This window comes from Rhinolophus sinicus, chromosome 17 (genome assembly GCF_057876585.1).
Source record: "Rhinolophus sinicus isolate RSI-liver-muscle chromosome 17, RSI-T2T, whole genome shotgun sequence".
In the NCBI taxonomy this organism is placed as follows: Eukaryota; Metazoa; Chordata; class Mammalia; order Chiroptera; family Rhinolophidae; genus Rhinolophus; species Rhinolophus sinicus.
Window position 1 is genome coordinate 4,517,251 of NC_142517.1, and position 20,438 is coordinate 4,537,688.

At 41.3% G+C, this 20,438-nt stretch overlaps 1 protein-coding gene across 2 annotated transcripts in view; it reads left to right on the forward strand.

Moving 5' to 3' along the window:
• DSCAM (DS cell adhesion molecule) overlaps positions 1–20,438 on the forward strand; it is a 639,055-nt gene that overhangs the window by 430,334 nt on the left and 188,283 nt on the right. For both annotated transcript variants that reach the window (XM_019745768.3, XM_019745769.3), the window contains exons 10-11: positions 3,471–3,590; positions 18,693–18,866. In XM_019745768.3, the coding sequence (XP_019601327.3) occupies positions 3,471–3,590; positions 18,693–18,866 (294 nt within the window). The remainder of the gene's footprint in view (positions 1–3,470; positions 3,591–18,692; positions 18,867–20,438) is intronic.

Here is a 20,438-nt window from a genome sequence, read left to right on the forward strand (position 1 = left end):
CTTGTGAAGACGTTCAGCAATTTGTGTTTTAATCAGCATTTTGGGCAATTCTGATGCCCTCTAATGGTTGAGAAACACAAGCATCGAACACACCTTAGAATTGTCCTATGTGATTGGAGGATGGAGCGGCAGGATGTCTATCCTGTCTCCTGTCCTTCAGTGGTGTAGGATTGTCTCCCGCAGTCCTGGTCTGCCTCAGTGAAGGTGCATAAGCACTGTGGCTTCACGTGGTGCCCCTCCACACACCCTGTCTGTCCGGCATGACTAGGGCGTGACAGGGGAGATGAACAGAATTGGAAGATATGTGATACATTTTCCAAGAATCATCAGTACCTGATACAACGTGATGAAAGAAGGGAATACAAAAGATAATTCTCAATTATATGGACCATTTCCAACTGTAATTACCTTATACTTACAATATGTCAATGGTTATTTCCCATATAAGCCTCTTTGATCAGTCTTTAAGTGACAGTCCTTTGGATTAGAACCAAATGGAGGGGAGTGGCCATGGATCCATTATAATTAGACATTCTTCCAGAGGAAATGCAAGAGATTAGTTATCTGCCCATTTGACAAGGAGTTCTTGCTCTTAGCTGAATGGGAACCAAACAGACCATAGAATGTAAATGACTGCATACCTGCCTTCCACCTGGGCAGAATGAATCTGGCATGATGACATAAACTTTGTAATTTATCCTTGAGGATGATTATTTTTTACTAGAAAAATTTGCTCTATAAAATCTCTACCATTATTTCCCTAAGAGTAATTTTCTCAGCGTGAGATCGTCATCCCTGATCACCTTTTTAACATTTATTTACATTTTATTGAATATACTTGTCTTACAATATCATCTAAATGAAGTAAATCTGCTTACTAGTTAAGCAACGTTGGAGAGATCCGTTGGCTGTATAACTTATTTAATTTGAAGTTGGGAACTGTGTTTGTTATGTTAAAGCTGGACATACCTGCATTTCCTAAATTGGCCAGCACTCCTGCAACACTTAATATGAGATGTGATCAAACAATATGGTGAATGTTTAAATAAAAAAATTTATTACAGTAAAAGACACATTGCCATCAATCCCCTTCAAAATACTCCCCCTCACTTCTAACACACTTATCCCATCATTCTTGCCACTTTCTGAAGCAGTTCTGGAAGTCCTCTTTCATGAGTGTCTTTAGTTGGGCTGCTGTGGCTGCCTCGATGTCCTGGATCATTTTGACTTTGGGGAAGAGACAGCAGTCACATGGTGCCAGACCTGGTGAATAAGGTGGGTGAGGACACACCGTAATGTTTTTATTTGATAGAGATCGCTGTATACCAGAAGCGGTGTGTGACACAGAGCGTTGTCATGATGGAGGATGATTTATGGCACACTTTAAAACGCACTTTGTCTCAACTGTAGCTCACACATGACTGACTGCACCAAAGAAGGTGAAACTTGTCACACACTGTTACTAAGGTTTGATGCACCAGTTTCTGTATGGAAGATCCCTGCCTTTCCATTGGGTGGCACTCGGCAGCAACATTCGCCATATTTTGTGATGACAATGGAAAGGCTCCAGGACACACATCGCTTCTGGTACGGCAATTTCTGTCAAATAAAAGCATTACGGTGTGTCCTCATCCACCTTATTCACCAGATCTGGCACATGTGACTTCTGGCTCTTCCCCAAAGTCACAATGACCATGAAAGGTAAACATTTTGAATTGATTCAGAACACCGAGGCAGCCACAACAGCACAACTAAAGACACTCACGAAAGACTTCCAGAACTGCTTCAGGAAGTGGCAAGAACAGTGGGATAAGTGTGTTCAAAGTGAGGGGGAGCATTCTGAAGGGGATTAATTGCAACGTGTCTCTTACTGTAATAATTTGTTTTTAAGTTTAAACATTCCCCATATAATTTGATTATACCTCGTATCTTCCAGGCACTGTTCTGAGAACATGTGTAAGTTTAGTTCATTCGATCCCCACACCAATTCTATCAGATGCGTGCTGTAATTATCCTCTGCTTACAGATACGGAAATTAAAGTTCAAAGACATTTGATAACTTGCACAATGCCATCCACCTAGAAGGAGCAGAGTTGGAAGTCCAACCCAGGTGCTTAGCCCTCAGATCTCTGGATTGGATCTCCAACTCTGCTCTAACCTTCACCCTGTTGTCTCTTCTAGAAACACAGCAGTGGAGCCCATCTCCAGCAGCTTCTTATGTTTTGATATTGTTCCCTCCTCCTTGATTGTTTTATGGTCAACGTGCTCTTCATCATGGCTCCTATCGTTTCAACAAGCATCTCAGGCCCTTCCTAACCTCAACTCTGATCTTCCTCCCCGTCCATCACACATGGTGGCTGACATGCCGATGTCTAACACGTAGGCCCACGTTTGTGTCTAAAAATGGAGAATTCTGGAAATTGCAAGGCAGACAAGGTTAGCTTTCTCAGAAATTATGGAAAGGGGAGAGAGGGCACCCACATTTGCTGCTAAATTATCTAATATATATGGAACATAATCCATTTCCTCTCAAACAATCCTGTTACTGCCTCATTGAAATTCCATCTCATATTAATCGTTGATCTGCTGGAAAATATTCTGAGATTCTAACACCTTCAGATGCTACCATACCTAGAAAAATCTGCATTTTCTTTTGAAAACTCAAATACTCTTACAATCACAATAACTTAAAGCGTTTGTTTTCGCAAGTGTATTTTAAACAGAGTGTATGTGTATGTTTCACACAGGGATGGATTTTTTTCAGCATTTCACAAAACTCACCAAATAAGCAGTTGCTTGATTTGCTTATTTTATAGATACACTGTAAAGCCATCATGGTACCTCATTCCAGCCAGCCCCTATGGTCCCCTTTTGGCCCCGAAGGATGCTGACATCAGAGATAATGGTCTACGTGCCTTCATCAGATTTTGGGGAAAGTTCAATAGCGTGTTGTGTTTTTCATTGCCTTTAGGGACTGCTTTAAATCTTCCTTCATCTCCTGTTTCGGGAAGAATACATATCAAATGCTTTGAGAACTTCACACCCATGAGGAATACTTACTCTTGATAATTACTCTTCAATAGGCAGATACGTTTTATCTGTTCTTGAAATTGCGGTTCTGATTCTATTTTCCATGGAGTGGATTCCTGAAGGTCTTCCATAACACACATGAACACCAGAATGTCACATTCCTTCGGTTTAATCCACTTTCCACACTCAAGAGCCTAGTTTTCCTGGGTGCAAAGTGACTTCCGTCTGCCGAAGCTCATTGCTGTAAATAAAACAAATTGCCTGCACTGAGATGGCTTCCCTTATTTGTCCCAAATTGCAAACATTGTTTTTTAAACTCCCATATATATAAAATAGTCTTTGTGTTTTAATGTTCATGAAAATTCTTGGACTTCTTAAAACCGTACCTTCACTAAACTGTGATCTTTTCTGAATTACTGATGACATTTCTGTCTTTTCAGTTCCTCCCAAGTTTGTGGTTCAGCCACGGGACCAGGATGGCATTTATGGCAAGGCTGTCATCCTCAATTGCTCTGCCGAGGGATATCCTGTCCCCACCATAGTGTGGAAATTCTCTAAAGGTATGAAGTAACTTGTGCTTGTTATCTGCCAAACATAGGTTACATTTGAAAGAATTAGGGAAGACTATGTAGTCTTTCCAGAGATGTTTCTTGGAAGTAGACAAGCTCCCCCAGATCTGTCCTTACTCATGTGCCCCCAGTAGTCGTTTTCATTCAGAACATGAAAGCGTCAGTTTCTGTGTAACTCCCTGGGAGTGACCACGAATGGGGAGGCAGTTTATTCATGAAAGTTATTTCCGCACCTGGAAAAATTCAGTCTGCCTGCCTATGTTGTATAACCCTAACCTACTCGGAAACCACTGCACATCCTACATGGGGAGATACAAGCAGAAATTGTCAGACTTACTCATTGGAAAATTATTTTCCCAGCATTTAGATGTATGAAATTAAGTGGTTTCAGAGGGTTAAAAATAGAATCATTGGTTGTTTTATTTATCTGGTTACCTTTGTACATGATATACAAATTACATACAAAAACAAACACATCCAATGTCCTATTTTGAGTGTCTAATGTTCCCTGCTTTCATTTCTGATCGTGCTTTCTCTTCAAAGGCAAAGTAGCATTTCCCTTTGAAGGTAACATTGTAAATATCACATGAACAGAAATGTATAATGTGTAAACGAATGGGGGAACCATTCTAGGCATCGTAAAAATAATTTACGTCCATCTTATCATCTTCTCCAGGAATTTTAGCTTACCTGTACTTACGAACATATTGAAAGTTCTCTTTCTTTTCTCATTTATTCATCTTAATTCAGTCATTTGTTTATCAAACGGTTGAGGGCCACATATGCACTGGTGGGATAAACAAACAAACATACAAATAAATAAATTTAATCTTTTTGCTAACAATCTAAGACCTGCTATATATGTTTAATTGTTATGAGTGTGTTTATTTATTTGTTTATTTTTATCATGGTTTGTATTCCAGATGTTGCTTTTTAAAATAGCATGTTGAATTTTCTTATTATGAAAATAACAATAGAAGAAAACTACAGAGCACACTGCCTCAAGACCCTCTGCTCTATTTCTTTTCAGGAAGAATGGCAGAGGGAGGGAAGGAGGCAGTAGACACTATTTGATTGCAGGGAGAATCAATTAATTTTTTATAAATCTCTGAGGCTACTCCCCTGCAGCAGGCCACATGCATTATCCATGTGAAAAGCACTTTATTTAAAAATAAAAGCCTGTTATTCAGGGTATCTTCCCATGTCACTTCTTATTTCAGTCTGTATTTGCAGCCTCATGGTGCATTAAATGGAAACAAATAAGCATCATACATTGAATTTAGTTTATACAGATGTGCACATAGGATATTATGAACATTTTCCGTGACACTTCTCTTCTTCAAAATGATTTCTAATGTTTGGCATCGTGCAGATGTTCCGTGCCTCTCCCTTCAGTTGTGCCCAGGTTTTCATTATGATAAACACGGCAGCAATGAACATCCTTGTATATTAATGCAATGTGCGTATGTGTAATTGCTTTCTCAAGCTCAATCCCTAGAAGTGAAATAGCAGGACCACATTTAAGGCTTTTGGCCCAGACTGGCCCAGGGCCCTTTGGAAAATATGAGGGCAATTTACACACCCACCAGCTGTGTGAGGCTGTGTGTGTCCCTGCATCCTCGCCAATTAGATAGGATCTTTTTATTCTCAGTCTTTACAATGTGATGAGTGAAATGGTTTCCTGTTTTAATTTGCATATTTAGACCACTAATGATGTTAAAAATGTTTTATCTTATGTTTACTGACCACCACTGTTTCCCCTTTGGGGAATTTCTTATTCACGTTACTCGCACACTTATTTCCATGTGTTATTTATTTTCAAGAGTGTTTTTCATAGATTAAATGCTTCATGTTTCATGGGTATTACAGATATTTTATTCCTTCCCATCACTGATGTGCACATTAAATTATAGTAGCCTTTTTATCGTTAGGATTCGTATGCAATATAAAACCATTGAGTAAAAAATTAGGCATTACAACAAATGTTTGAAAAGTTAAATTCCTCCCAAGTAACATCATTCAAAGATAACCAAAGATACCTACTGTAAACATTTTTGTTTAGCCTTTCAGACCTGTCCCCAGGCAAACAGATAGATAGATAGATAGATAGATAGATAGATAGATAGATAGATAGATAGATAGATAGATAGATATACATATAATTTTGTGTTTTTTAAAAGTATTTGATCATATGATTTTTCCTGACTTATTGTCTTCTTTCTTCAGTTAACAGAATGCTGAGTGTCTTTCCATGTCAACCAATGTCAGCAAAATCATATTCAGTGTGATTTTTTTTAATGTCTGTGTAGAGTTTATATTATACATCAAATAAGTACATCTATGTCTTGCCTTTGTTAGCATTGAGTTCAGTGACTTAAATAAGAGGAGTCTGGAGGTAGATAGTTCAGGACTGGTTTAATTTTACCCTAAGTTATCAGGGACCCAAACTACTTATATTTTTCTGTTCTGTCACTCTTGGCAAGCATCTCCCGCCATCAAAAAAGAAATAGCCACTGGGTCCCAGCAGCCACTTCCACATTTCCATGAAAGAGGAAGAGGGAAGGGAGGGGGCTGGCACTCCCACCTGACTCAGCTCCCTCTAAGGAACTTTCCAGAATGTGTCATTAACCAATTCTGCTACGGTCTCACTGGCTAGGTCACCCTGAGCCACAGGGGTCTGCAAGCTGTGTTGTAGCTAAGCACGCTGCTCTCATGACTATAGCGGGTGATGTTTCACTAAGTAAGAGGGAAGGACAGACAGTTGGCAGTTAGGTGTGTCCAGCACTGGAGTTGGATAGTGTGTGTTTGTTTTCGCCAGTTTTCACTGTAAAAATGTCATGATGACTTCTATCTCATTGATCTTGGTGCAGGTGTCCATTTTTTTCCCCTGGGGATGAATTTCTATACATAGAATTTCAGGCTCAGTAAGCAATTTCTATGGCTTTCAATATGCATTGGCCACCTGCCAGAATTTTATTGATTTACACACCCTCCCATAGTATTGCCTGTTTTTTACTATCAAAAAAAAAAAAAAAAAGACAGGTACTATGCTGATTTTTTAAATATTTCCAAATAGAATAGGGGTTAGTGTGTGTTATTATTTTAATTAAGCAAGTAGTAAAGATGTTTTTTAAGAAGAAGATAACCTCGCTCATGGAATGTGTTTCGAGTAATCAAATATTCACTAAAAGTATAAGCGACAGCGACGTTCTCTTACTGTGACCAAAAAGATGCAAACAGAACAGACTTGGGTTGTTTCTCTGAGAAATGCAACAGTGTAATCCTGGGGCTGCAGCATTTCAAAGTAAATCTCAGTGGTTTAAGAGCAGCTATCACAGCCATGAAACAATCTTGCTGAAAAATAATGTTATTGCATTTTTGACCTTGGGTCTGGATACACAAAGTCGAAGACGTTCAATTCTGTGTCCTGAGTTTTGTCTTTTACGTGAACAAATGAGGCCTCTTGTCTAAAGAGATTTTTTTTTTTTTAAATTAGGGCTTACTGCCATGGTGGGCCTCATCTGTGCTCCCAGAAACCCACAGCTAAGCACAGGGGTGTCGTTTACAGTGGCGGGAACAGATTTCAGCCGCTGTCCCGCAGACCACAGCGATCTCCTAGCGTGCTGCTGAGGGGCCAGCAGGGGGTGCTCATGTGAGCAGTAGCCTGGGCACTGGCCCGTAGACTGCCTGGGTGTCCTTTGCTCTCTGACTGCCCACAGACAGGGCCACTTCTGACCTCCAGGGAAGTTTTGGTCATGGGAATATCCAAGCACAAGGGTCAGAGCATGCCTGGGGGTGGGAGAGGAGTGCGGAGAAGTTTGCATTTAAAATAGGGTTGTCAGGGAAGGCCCCGGAGAAGGTCACATTTAAGTAAAGACTTAAAAGAATTGGGAGATGAGCCACGTGCACATCTGCAGGGGCAGCCCTGAAGGTTCAAGGACCAGCTAGTGCCACAGCCAGGGGCGGAAGTGTGTTTCCATCAGGAATGTGCCAGAAACACCAGAAAAGGCACTGAAGCTGGGGCAGAGTAAGGGAAAGGAGATCCTAGAGGTCCGAGGAGGTCAGAGTGCTCGTCCATCTTTATATGGCTGTGGTTTTGCCAAGGTGGGGTGAGTGGTGACAGTGACGCTATCCTTTCTTCTGCCGCCATACTGAATCCAGCACTTAGGATGCTTTTGGAATAGCCCAGGAGAAGTTGTGTGATCTGCCTCGCATTTTAAAAGGGTCCTATTGGCCCTACTGTGTTGAAAGTAGACTATGTGAAAGGCAGGAATTGCAGCTGGAGACCTGTTGGGAGGCCTGTGTCGTGATGTGGCCTACATCAGGTGACAGCAGTGCAGGAGCAATAAGCAGTTGGATTCTGAGTCCATTTGGCTGATGCTCTTGATGTGGGTATGAGAGAAAGGGAGGCGTCAAAAGTGGCGCCCAAGCCTTTTAGAAGAGCAACTCCAGGGTTGGGACTCAGGCGGATCAATGTCAGGAATCTGGGCCTCTGTCTCCGAAAACAAAACATCAGTTCCCAATATGAGGAATGAGAAACTTTCCAAATATCCTAATTTCTTTCTTTTTCTTTTGGATACATGCTTTCTCCATTGTTAGTGCCTATACCTTCTACGTTCTGGTCTGCCATCATATGCCCAACCTCAGCTTCACCTGAGTTTTATGTTAGATAGACTGCGTGCTCCCCGTGGGTCCATTAGCCACAGTTTTTATAGGGAATATTCCAAGTTCTTCTATGTTCAGAATGGCTTGTCTGTTACTTTTTCTTTTACACATAAAGTCAGTTTAGCTGGTAGTAGGTTGGTGACTCACATTGTTTCCCCAGAGGGGACAAAAGCTGCCTGGCATCCCATCAGAAGGGACTTCATCACTTTGCTGCATGCACCAGAGCAGACTCTGAAGTCTTCACGGTAAATCTACAGTCTATGCCTCGACTGTATTATTTCGGGTCATTTTTCCCACAGATGTGGTCTGCACACTTAATGTGTGCGTTCCAATCATCTTTTGTTTAAGAAAACTTTTCTTGCATGATATCTGTAAATATTTGTTCTCTTCCTTGCTTTTCATCTTCTTCTTCAGGGTCTCCAATTACGGTGCCATGGAACGCCCTTCACCTGTGTCCTGTAGGTGTCATTTTCTCTGATTTTTTTAACTCGTTTACTCCCACTATAATTGGTTTGATATTTTTCATGCCTATTCTCTGTGTCTTTTTATCCCAGGAAAGTCTGTTCTCCTATGTGCCCGCTCCGATTTTGCCTTCATTTTCTTCAATGTATTTCCCCCTTTTTCCTCCAGTCTGGCCGGCTCACATGTCACTCTTTCTTGAGGTCTTGCTTCACAGTCAAGTGACTATTTTATTCATAGCTTTTATCTCAATCATGGCAACATTTTTCTGGTGCCATTTCATTGTTTGATTTCTATTTCTTTCTTCCATTTTTCTTTGCTGCTAGATCCCGGCTTCCTTTTGAGAGCTCACATTTCAAGAAAATTCATATCCTGAGAAAGAGATTGCTTGGTGCAAACATCTGGTTCCTTAGTTACCCTACTTCTCGGATTCTAAGACCCACACCAGGTCCAGGGAAGCTCCTGCCCCACCCAGCCTGTGCACTCTGTAGTCACTGACGTTGGTTTGTCCCTCAGGTGCCCCCCCCCCACGCACACACACGCTTTGACAATGCACACTTAGCAGATGCTTGCTCGGAGTCACAGCGATGGTCCATCTCCCCTTATCTTCCTACATCTGCTCAATGTACGGTGTCAGTGGCCCATTTACGTATTTTGTGATTGAGATTTTAGCTATTATGTTGCCCAATTTCATGTAAAATAGAATTTGTATTTTCTAGTTCTTTTTCTCCATTTGCTTTTGTATGGTTTCCAGGAAAAGAAGAAATGCTGGTTTTATGCTGCCATCTTTAAACCTTGACTCTTATCGTTTATATATTAAGCTTTATTATTAAAGTTGGACTTTATTTTAGAAAAGTAAGTAAAGTAGGAATCTAGGAGAAGTAGGAGAAATTATCAGTTAAGAGAGTGGGCTGAGTTGATATGCACACGACACGATGTAGCTGTGCTACTGCAGGAGAACGACTTAACCTGCGTAAACCACAGCTTTCCCACATGTGAAACAGATAAAATACGGGGAGTAATATGATGATTAGTACGACGCTCCACAGAAAGCATTTATTATGGTGCCTGACACGCAGCAATTAGTCAACACGCATTAGCTGCTGTCATCATCATTACCGTCATTATCATCAGCTCACATGGGTAGCCAATTGTCCTAAAACCATTTATTGAATAGCCCATCCTTTTTCCCACTAACTTGATTTGCTTTAGAGTCTATGGAAATAATGTGCCTACTGAACTCTGTTTTTTATCCCTTTCTCTGTTACACTGATCTGTCTGTTCTGACATCAGGACCATGAAAATTAGAGGTTTATCCTTTCCTAATATATTTTAATATCTAGTAAAATAATACTCTCCTCATTTTTTTTCCCAAAAATGTGCCAGACTTCTCACATGGATTTTTGTTTACTTGCTTTTTTCTAGATGAAGGTTAAGATAACTTTATCAAGTTTCCCAACAAGATTATTCTGAAAAATTTGGGAGATGGTAATAAAGTTAAAGGTTAACATGGAAGAAACATCAAATATTGAGACTTCCTAGTCAATGCCATGGACAGTTTCTCCATTTATCCAAATCCTCTTTTTTTACATGCATTGCAATTTTATTTTATTTTATTTTTTCTACACATCTGTGGGATTGTTTACAAACTTCCGCCTACAATTTTCTTTGATCCTCTCTGGTCTTCTGGGTGAAAAGGTGTTACATCTGCAGCCACTGTTGGTTGAGCCTCTGCAACTGTCCATGTGTCTTTCTTCTCCCAGCAAGGGAGAGGTTGTCCTTAATTTGGGGGGAGTTTCTATTTTCTTCCGGAGGGCTGCACTTGGGATGGGCCCCTCCTTGTCCTGCCTGTTGCTCTCTAGACTGGCTTTCTCCCCACTCCTCTTCCTGTGCCCTTCCCGCTCTTAGCTGTAGCACATTCACACAAAAGCAAAGTTCTCCTGACCCACTTTTCCTTGGAGGCTTCAGAGAATCCATCATCGTTTGGTACAGAACCATTTACTTTTGCTCAGGTAACTCCCAGTATTCCCAGCAATTTGGTTGGAGATTGTCGTTTCTGTCTCCATAAGGGACAGTTACCACAAGGTCTAGCTGTCCCTTACCACTAGGGTCCCAGAAATGTCCTCTTCTGCTTGTTGTCAACACAACCCACGTGCCAAAATGCTTTCCTCTTGTCATAAACTCTTTCTAGGGGCCAATGGGACTTTGATCTTTTGTTTAGAAATCCATAGAAATGAAACCTGACACTGGTAACAGTGCTCTGATGTTCCCATGCAATGTGCCCAATTCCAGACTGAGAAACACACACTGTGCAAAGTACCTGTTCAAACTGCTCAGGTGACCCCTCTGGAGCCCCCTTTTACTTCAAGGGCTTGCCCTACAATGCCTCACCTTGGTCCTGCTCACACCTTCTCTCCCAAGGTCGACGTGACCTGCCAGGACACTCACAGTCCCCAAGGCCTGTGTCTTGGAATGCCATGAAGCGCATATGGCATGGGACAAGGCCAAGTTCATTGAGCGGGTTAATTCTAGGACACGTTTGCTGCCAACACCAGTTCAAAACCTCCCTGGTGAGATGACCAAAAGCACCTCTTTCTTAGCAGTCAAGAGATGGCCAAACTGCAAACCACCAGTTTTCCATTCAAAAGATAAGTCTGTGTGGGAGCAAACAACAGGCAGACAAATACTCCAGTAAATAAGACTGTGCTTTGTATCCCCTCTAGGCGAGCAGGAGGTCTCATATTGAAGTAACTCAATATGAGATTCATACGGCCCAGTCAGGATGGTCCTTGGTTGTCCGGTCCTCCAAAATTTATTCCTAGGGTCTGATCCTTTCATCCTGCTCCCTATGTCCTCGCAGGTTTCACTCTGCCCTGACCTCAGGCCTGAGCCTTCCCCTGGTTGAGTGTCCAAGGCATTGAACCTCATTTCTTTACCCTCATGACCACCCACATTGACCTTGAATGCCATTCATAGCCTCTGCTTAGAATAAGTGTCCTCTTCAGACCCTTATTCTGGAAAGTGGATGTCTGCCTGGGTCATCTCCTTGGGACCAGCCATCCAATCCTGGTCCTACCCATCCACTGCCCCACCTCCCTGCCTGCCTGTCTCTGCCTATCACGTAGAGCTCTAACCATGTCTGCTCCTGGACTCACCACTTGTCCTGCTCTCTGTGTGGGTTGGCAGGCCCAAGCCTCTGAGCCCATGGGCTCGACCTCTTCTGAGCCATCAGCTTCCTGGACCTGCAGCGATCCTCTTAGGTTTTTCCAGCGGCACCTGTTTCAGACTCAAGCACCAGCCTCATCCAGGCTCGCAGGTTTTGACAGTGTTCCTTGTCCCCACTAGCACACAAGTATGTGACAAGATATGAATCTTGAGCTAATACGTGGGAAGATCTCAATCTAAGAAGGAGAAGAAGACAACACCTCCTCTGACATAAGGGATGAAAATAAACCCAACCTCAGAGCCAAAGGTGGCTCCTTGACGTACAGCAAAAGCAGCTGTGCCTGTGAGCTCCCTAAGTAGGGACAATGGCTCTTGCTAAGCAAGAATGAGTCCTTGGAAAAAGACAGTGAGCAGAACAGAGAGGATGCATGTTGAATGTATTGTTTTATTTTCTTCCTTTGAGGGTAGAATAAAACTCACCCAGGATGGAAGCCTTCTACCTTCCTCTGTGCTGGATTAAGTGGAGCCTCCCTGACCCTGGGAGCGGCTTCAAGGCCACTGGGTACCCCCACCCAAGGGCGGTGCACGTACCCCAGCCTTGGCAGGGTCACCAGGACAATAGACCCTGGGGCCCATCTTGCCCTCCATTCCCTTTTTTCCCCCACTCCTCCATCTTTCCTCCTTCTCATTCCATTTGTCCAGGAACTTTCTAGCAGTTCTCTTGTGGACAAGTAGCCACACTGAGGGCAAAAGTTTAGGGACTCTCTTGTCCTAGGGAAGTGCTGGCTGAAGATGTCATAGTGTGGACACAGCCCCAGAGGCTCCTCCCAGCTCACAATCCCAGTACAAAACTGTGGTGACATCAGCATGGACCAGCCACTTACACTGCCTCCAGCACCACATGTCCAGTGGCAAGTGCTCAGGCATGTCAGTTCATGATTCCATTTGCTGATGAGTGAATAAGAGACCAACGTCTATCTAGATGATTAAAAAAAAAGGACCCTTGCAGATTAAGTACAGAGTTAAAGTCGTGGGATTGGCATGCTAAACTGGTGGACGACCAAACTGTAAGAAACCCTGGGCTGGCACGAATCTCACCCACCTAAGTCCCTTTGGATAGGATTCTTCATTATAGACATAAAGGAGTTGAGGGAAGAAAACTGAATTGCACAGGGAACAGAATTATGTGAAGATTTACAAAATGCATCCTGGGTAGGGTATGATGTTTTATCAAGAAGGGATTTGATGCAGGAAATCGGTGTATGCCACAGTTTGGGAAGGATGGGCAGAAATCAGCTCTGTTTCAGGAACTTGAGAACCGTGGGAACCACAGGAAGCTGCTCCCACCTGGGTCACAGCTGCCTGCAGCACGGAAGCAGTCATCTATTCTTCTGGAGCTGGATGCTTGGTATCTGCCCAGGCCCCAACTCTTTGCTTCCGAAGGAAGATGACAGGTTCTCGCTCCGTGCACCTTCCAAATCGCAGTCAAGTGCCTCTCACTGGTGGAATATAAACCAGAACCTGGTGACACCTGAGCTGGGGAAATGCTTTTAAAGGCTTCCAGGCCTTGCAATTTAGGGGAAGGTTTAGAAGGGCCGCAGTAGTGCCAAAGATCGACAGTCAATATCTGATGCAAACATACAGACACGTGTGCCGTGCGTATGTTGTATAGTGTGGAAGCTTCTCTTTGGGCTTGGGACTAGCTCTCCAGCCTGGAACTGACCAGTGACTCAGGACCATGCCTCTCTCCACTTTGAGGTTCTTCTCTGGAATAGGACACCCAGAACTCCACCCTCCATCTCTGAGCAAGGGTCCCATTGCCAGCTGCTAAACCTGACACAGGGACAACTGCTGTTGCTGTTGGTTCTTGCTCTCTCCTCCTCCTGCCTCCACCTCTGTCTTTGTACCTATTCACTCGTGCAACCCCGTTGTTCTCAGAGAAGGAAAAGCCTCTCCCTGAGCAGGAAAACCACACTCATTCCGCAGGAAAATGCCACCCTCTCCCTAGGGGTAAAAGCAACTGTCTTTTGGGTTCCTTACAGCCTTACCATTTGGGTACAACGCAGGGAGCATAAAGAGATCTCCTTCCCACTGTCCTATTCTACTTCCTATCCACCTCACTCCACCCTGCTGGGGGGACTCTCTGAGTGTGCTCTGTGACCAACTTGTCCTGACCCCTGCATGTGGGTATTAACACGCATGTGTGAAAACCTTGTTTCCTTTGGTGTGGACAACAACCTATACAGTGTGGAAATGGGTTCGTCTTCCTGTTCCATGTAGGATAAGATTCAGGCTGCAGAGAGAGTCAGCTCCTTGCCCAAGGGCACAGTGCGTACATTTCAGAGACAGCATCACAATCACGATATGAGCTGCTGCCTTCAAGTGGGTTCACTTGGTGACACTCGGCTGTTTTTTTCTCCACTATTCCCACACCCTCAGTCTTCAGCAATGTTCACCGCTGGCACGTTTTCAATAAATAGGAAAGGTCACACAGTATTAACATAACCAGCAATTCAGTGTGTGCCTTACATGATGCTGTAACATTTCCTTTTCATGTAAGGGAGCATTCAAATTGTCCCAACTTGACCCCAGCTACCCACAGAAAATTGACAGCTTTTTAATTAATGACTTCCGGTTGCTGTAGTGTCTCTTCTAGCTAATTACCCAAGGTGCTTACCTTATGCTAACACGATCACAGACTTTTGAGTATTGTACGCACTGTGTTAAATTTTGCTCTTTACAATAAATAATGAATCTAAAGTGTACCTCTGGTGATTCTGTCAAATCATGATGAGTCTATGTCGCTCAAATTAAGCAACTGGAACCCTTGGGACTGTAGTCCTGATGGTAGAAGAATTGGTTCACTATTATTCTGTTTAGCAAACGTGATCAGATTTATAAAATAAATGGTGCAACCCTTCACGTTAGGTTCATTTTCTGATGGAAAAAAGACAATGTTTTTCAAATGCACTTATGCGTTTCTGGCTTCATTAGGACCTTTTAATAACAAGGCTGCTTCTCTCTCCCAGATAGGAAGTAATAGATAATCCTTTTCTGCTATTTTGTTGAGACAGCTTAACAATGTAGTTAAATTTCATATTGTAATTCTTCAGTATAAATGTGTCAAATATTACAAGTGTTTTTCTGGTGAAAGTTCTTTGAGGAAAGGAAAACATCTGTATTTTTTACATGAACAGTCCTGTAACTTTCTCACAGTCTATCAGCATTTTATTAGATTTTTAGGGTTCTATAACACAGTTTTACATAATTTATACCTCCCGTAGCATTTTGAGATTTCCTGGTCTGTGTCCTTATGGATATATTTTTTAAAGCCTTCATTTGGCTGAATTTTCAGCTTGTGTGTTTTAAACCAGATCTGGCTCCCAATTTGCAGTTGACTTCGAAAAAAACATGATTAGCCTTTACAAATTTTCAAACTGTGGACCAAATTTAAACAATTAAGTAAATATTACAGGTTTTTGCCTTGATTTTTTAAAGCTTCAGTAAAATCCTTTATTCTTACCGTAAAGAACGTATTATCCATGTTCTTTACAATCAACATACAATCAACTTTTATAGGAGAAAAAAACCTTATCATCTCAGTAAATAATGAAAAGGTAACTGATAAATTCAATATCCAATCTTGACTAAAACAAGAACAAAAATATTTTTGTGTGTGTAAAATGGGAATATAGAAACACTTTTTAAGACCCAAATGTACACTTGAAACCTATGTAATTTTACTAACCATTGTCACCCCAATAAATTTAATAATAAAAAAGACCCAAGTGCTTTGGCAAATGAAGAAGAAAATGACAAAAAGTCCAATAGCTACATGATGAAAGGATATGGATGTCTGTTCACCAAAAGACAAGTACACATTGCTGATGCATTCATGAAAAGATGCTCAAGCTTATCTATAAGCAAAACTAAGCAAGAAAAAAAAACACAGAGTTAAATCACGCAAATTAAAATAATGAGATGTATACTTTGTTGATGAAGATTAAAAACAATTAGTGTAAATGTGTGAGGAAAAATTAAACCCTGGCCAGCGCTATTGGAAATAAAATTGGCACATCATTTAGTAAGCAACTTAGCAATGCTTTTTTGTTTTTTTTAATTAGATTTATTGGGGTGACATTGGTTAGTAAAATTATATAGATTTAAAGTGTATCATTTTATACTCTGTCATCTGTATGTCACACTGTGTGCTCACCACCCAGATTCAGTTCTCCTTCCAGCACCATATTCATTTTAAGATTTAAATGTGCAGGTTTCTACCCCAAGGGTTAACCCAAGAGTTTACCTATTGCTGTATCTTCCTCTCTGTTAATGAGTTGATTGGTCAGGAGGGGTTCATTGCAACACGGTCTTTTCGAGTAGGAAAGATAGGAAGTAACCTAATTATGAAATGATTAAACAATTATAAGCAGAAATTTGTAGAAAAATAAACAACGGCAGAAAAATATTTGGGGGTTTTCCAGACATATGTGTGTTACTGATTTTAATTTTAGTTTTGCTGTGGAGATAGAACATAATTCATATTATTTTTATTCTTATAGAATCTATTGAAATTTACATTATGGCCCAAAATGTTGTCTCTTTTGATAACTGTTCCATGTCCACTCAAAGCTGATATGTTTTCTGCTATTATACGGTGTAGAGGTCTATAAATGTCAGTTAAGTCAAATTCATTAATAGTGGTATTAAAGTCATTTATATTTCAAATATTATTCATTCTTCACTTTCCTTTCCTTATTCTCCTTTTCAAATGATAATTACTTAATGTTACAGTGTTTGATATTGTTCCAGATTTCTAGGATGATGTATTCTATATTTTTCAGTCTTGTTCAATTTTTGTTTTAGTTTGGATAATTTCTATTGATGTCAAGTTTACTTTCCTCTGCTGTGTCCAGTATGCTGATGAGCCCGTTTAAGGAATTCTTCATATCTAATGTTGTTTGTTGTTTCTATCATTTTTATCTGCCTCTTTTGCACAGTTTTAATATTCTTTCTCAATCACCCTTGTTTATGGATATTAATTATAGTTATTATAATATTCCATACCAAAGTTATATTGATGATTTCTTCTCTTATTCTTTTCTTTTCATGCGTGTGTGTGTGTGTGTGTGTGTGTATATGTGTGTGTGTGTCGCATATTTTATTGAATTCTGGCCATGGTACATAAAACAGTAGAGACGAGGTAGGTTATAGTTATTTCCAGTTCTTCACTTCTTACATGCTTTTCTGCCCAAGACCTTGCCACCTTGTCCTCCCACCCTGTGCCAAAGATAAGATTGTTTACATGCCCTGTATCTCCTTGTAGGCCTCTTTACTCTTAACAACACTTAGTTTACCTAGTAGCCTGTGACTTCTAATGTTATTCATTCAAGGAAAAGTATGATTTTGTAGATTAACAGTGTTTTTTTCATATTGTTAGAATGCAAGTGACATGCTTTTGTGTCTTTCTTCATCCTTGGCAGGAATAAAGCTCTATTATTTTAAATTCAAGTGTTCACGTATCCTTTCTAGAAGTTCTATTTTGACAGAAACCACCTGTTGTATGGATTCTGCTTGTCCTTCTTCTTCTGTGTGAAAGGTCCCCTTACATACATTATTAATGTCCTTTAACTCTGGTGGGGCTGAGATACCTGAAGCAGAGATAAGGGAAGGGAAGCAACAGCCGGTCTGCCACTGTGAGTGAAGTGGGTACCATAGGTAGATGCTCAGTTTGGTGTGGAGATAGCAAGAGGAAGTGTCTTCCATCTCATGTCCCCAGATACAAAGTCTGAAGTTTCCTGCATGAGGAGTAAGGTGACACCTGCCTGTTGAGCTCCCATGTAAATTTTGGGGCTTTGGAGGCCAGCAGCTCCTCTGTGGAATACACTCTTGGCCCACGCTTTGGGCTTTCTCCAGGAAGATGGGATTGGTCCTCACGCTTGGGCCCTCTCCCCAAATCCTCAGTCTCAGTCAAAGAGCAGAGCCCTATTAGCCTTTTAAGGCTTCAGTCACGCCCTTCTAGTCCCACCCCATGTTCCCAGGAGAAAGACAAGCAACATAGCAAGTGAACGCAAACTGTCTTTCCCCCCAAATCTCTCAAGACCTTAATCCTCTGTGTTGTTATTTCTAATTAGTTTTTCAAAATAGATTCGTATATATCATATCATAGCTGTGGCACTATCTCCTGAGCGGAAGCACTCTGAGGAAAGTGCAGTTTTAATCCTGCCCAGTGATCTGACTGATTTATTTAAATGGTATTGAGTGGTATTAACAGTGCGAGGCTGAAGTCTGACCACACCTGGGAGAGAAATCTGCGGTACTTGTGTTCTCTTTATAGACTCAAATGTGTGTCATCAACGAGGTCCTCAAATGCCATATGCCTGAAGGGGTCCTTCTTTACCCTCGTATTAAGTCCCTGGGAACACGGGGAATTTATTTAGTGCCATGCGAGGTGTCTACTTCTGTAGCCATTCTACTGGGATGTCTTTGAATAATTGATCAACTTCTTAACACTCATTACATTTGGCTTTTTATGTAGAAACTATCTGAGAGGCCTCTTACTTTTTATCTCAGAGTTTGAAATACCGTCATTTTAAATAAATATGTTTCTCTCCAAACAAGAATTTCAATGTCGGAGGAAAGAGAAAATAAAATTAACTTGGTGTATCACACGACTGTCCTCTATGATACATGTCAAATGTCCACGTCCATCACTTTTCTTTACTAGTCTGGTGAACTTGAGGTCATTGCCTCCGCATATGTATTCTCGGTGGCATCATGCTCCTCTGTTTTATTCTTTTCCAGGTGCTGGGGTTCCCCAGTTCCAGCCCATTGCCCTGAATGGCCGGATTCAGGTCCTCAGCAACGGGTCTTTGCTGATCAAACACGTGGTGGAAGAAGACAGCGGCTACTACCTCTGCAAGGTCAGCAACGACGTGGGCGCCGACGTCAGCAAGTCCATGTACCTCACGGTCAAAAGTAAGGAAGAAGCATGCTTTGTTTCACCTACTAGGTGGGGGGCTTAAGTCTTCAATTGTCTCCATGCACATTTGTTTAACAACAAAATGAAGACATGAACGTTGGCTTGATACGGCTGGTTTGATGCGTTGCTGTGCTAGAAGCACAGTTGGAGTGGACAGTAAAATCCAGCCCGTTTTCCCCTTGAGTCTGGGCGTGGAGCCCCATGTTTGTCTCGCTTTGAGTCCCGTGGCCACTGGTACAGGGTCTGGACAACCCAGCAGGGGAGCGCATCTCTGCTGCGAGCACCCACATGTCTGTCCTGGTGGTTTTGTTGGGGTAAAGCCCAATATGTGGTCTCAGATGTGTTCGTTTCAGAGCTTTGTTTTCATACATTTTATTACTTGCGAGCTGGTTTGTTCATAGATTTTTTTTTTCTAAAGATCCTTATGAAATCGAGCAGCTAGAAACCTCGTTACCTAAAACACACAACTACAACAAGGCAGAAACGTGTAGCGCTATGCTTAGGGTGCATGGTGTTGACCTATTTTATAGCAAAGGACACCTAATTATGAAGTTATTTTCATACTTTGGTAACTAAACCTCCAAAGAAAGGACATCAAGTGGACCAACTTTTACTGAAGGCTGCTCATCAGCAAATGGTTGTTTAGTTTGTAGTGAATGGCTATGTCTTTCTTCATTTATATAATTTCCTGTTGGATAAATTGTGATTTCTTACTGACTACGGGCTTTGATTAGGTTTCCTCTGTTTTATTTTAATTGTGCTATTGATAGATTGCAAAGAATCTCTATCATCTCATTTATTAGGGGCATAGGATTTAAAAGTGAAATTCAGTGGTGTGTGTCATGTGATATTGAAAGGCCAGCTACGCAGACTAGTATCCACTCCATTTTATTAATAATTTATTCTAGTCAGTATTTCCAACAGGACAATGAAAATACCCAGTTATGTCTTTGCTATATGTGTATATCATGGAAAAAAACCACAGTTCTGAAATAAGGTTGCTTCAACATACATTTTGCACATGTCCAATGCATCATTTGACTGCTAAATTTTATTCTCTGGAGGAACCAACTTGTAAGAATCTGGAGACAAATTGTCATATCACTTAAATCCAAAGTTGAAATGATAATTTAAAACATAATAAATTGATAAACTATTAAGGAAGCTCAAAAGCTGAGGGCCAATGCTGATCAATGTCAATCCTTCTTTCCCAACAAAGAAATATATGTTGCAATCACTTTGATATATTTTAAACTTATAAAACATTTTTATTCCATGTATAGATACATATGTAGATAGATAGATGATAGATAGATAGATAGATAGATAGATAGATAGACAGACAGATAGATAGATATTCTAATATATACACGGCCCTTTCACCGGTGTAGATACACTCAACCCTGGACTTTGAAAGAGCTTATGTTTGGAAGAGGAGATAATAAGGAAGTACGTAGAGCCTACTGATTTTAACGCAAGGTGTAGAATAATATGGGCCATAGATGTGCTTTTCAGAGGAGAACAGAACTGTCAGCTTGAGGGGATTAACAAAAGCTTCATGAAAAAAA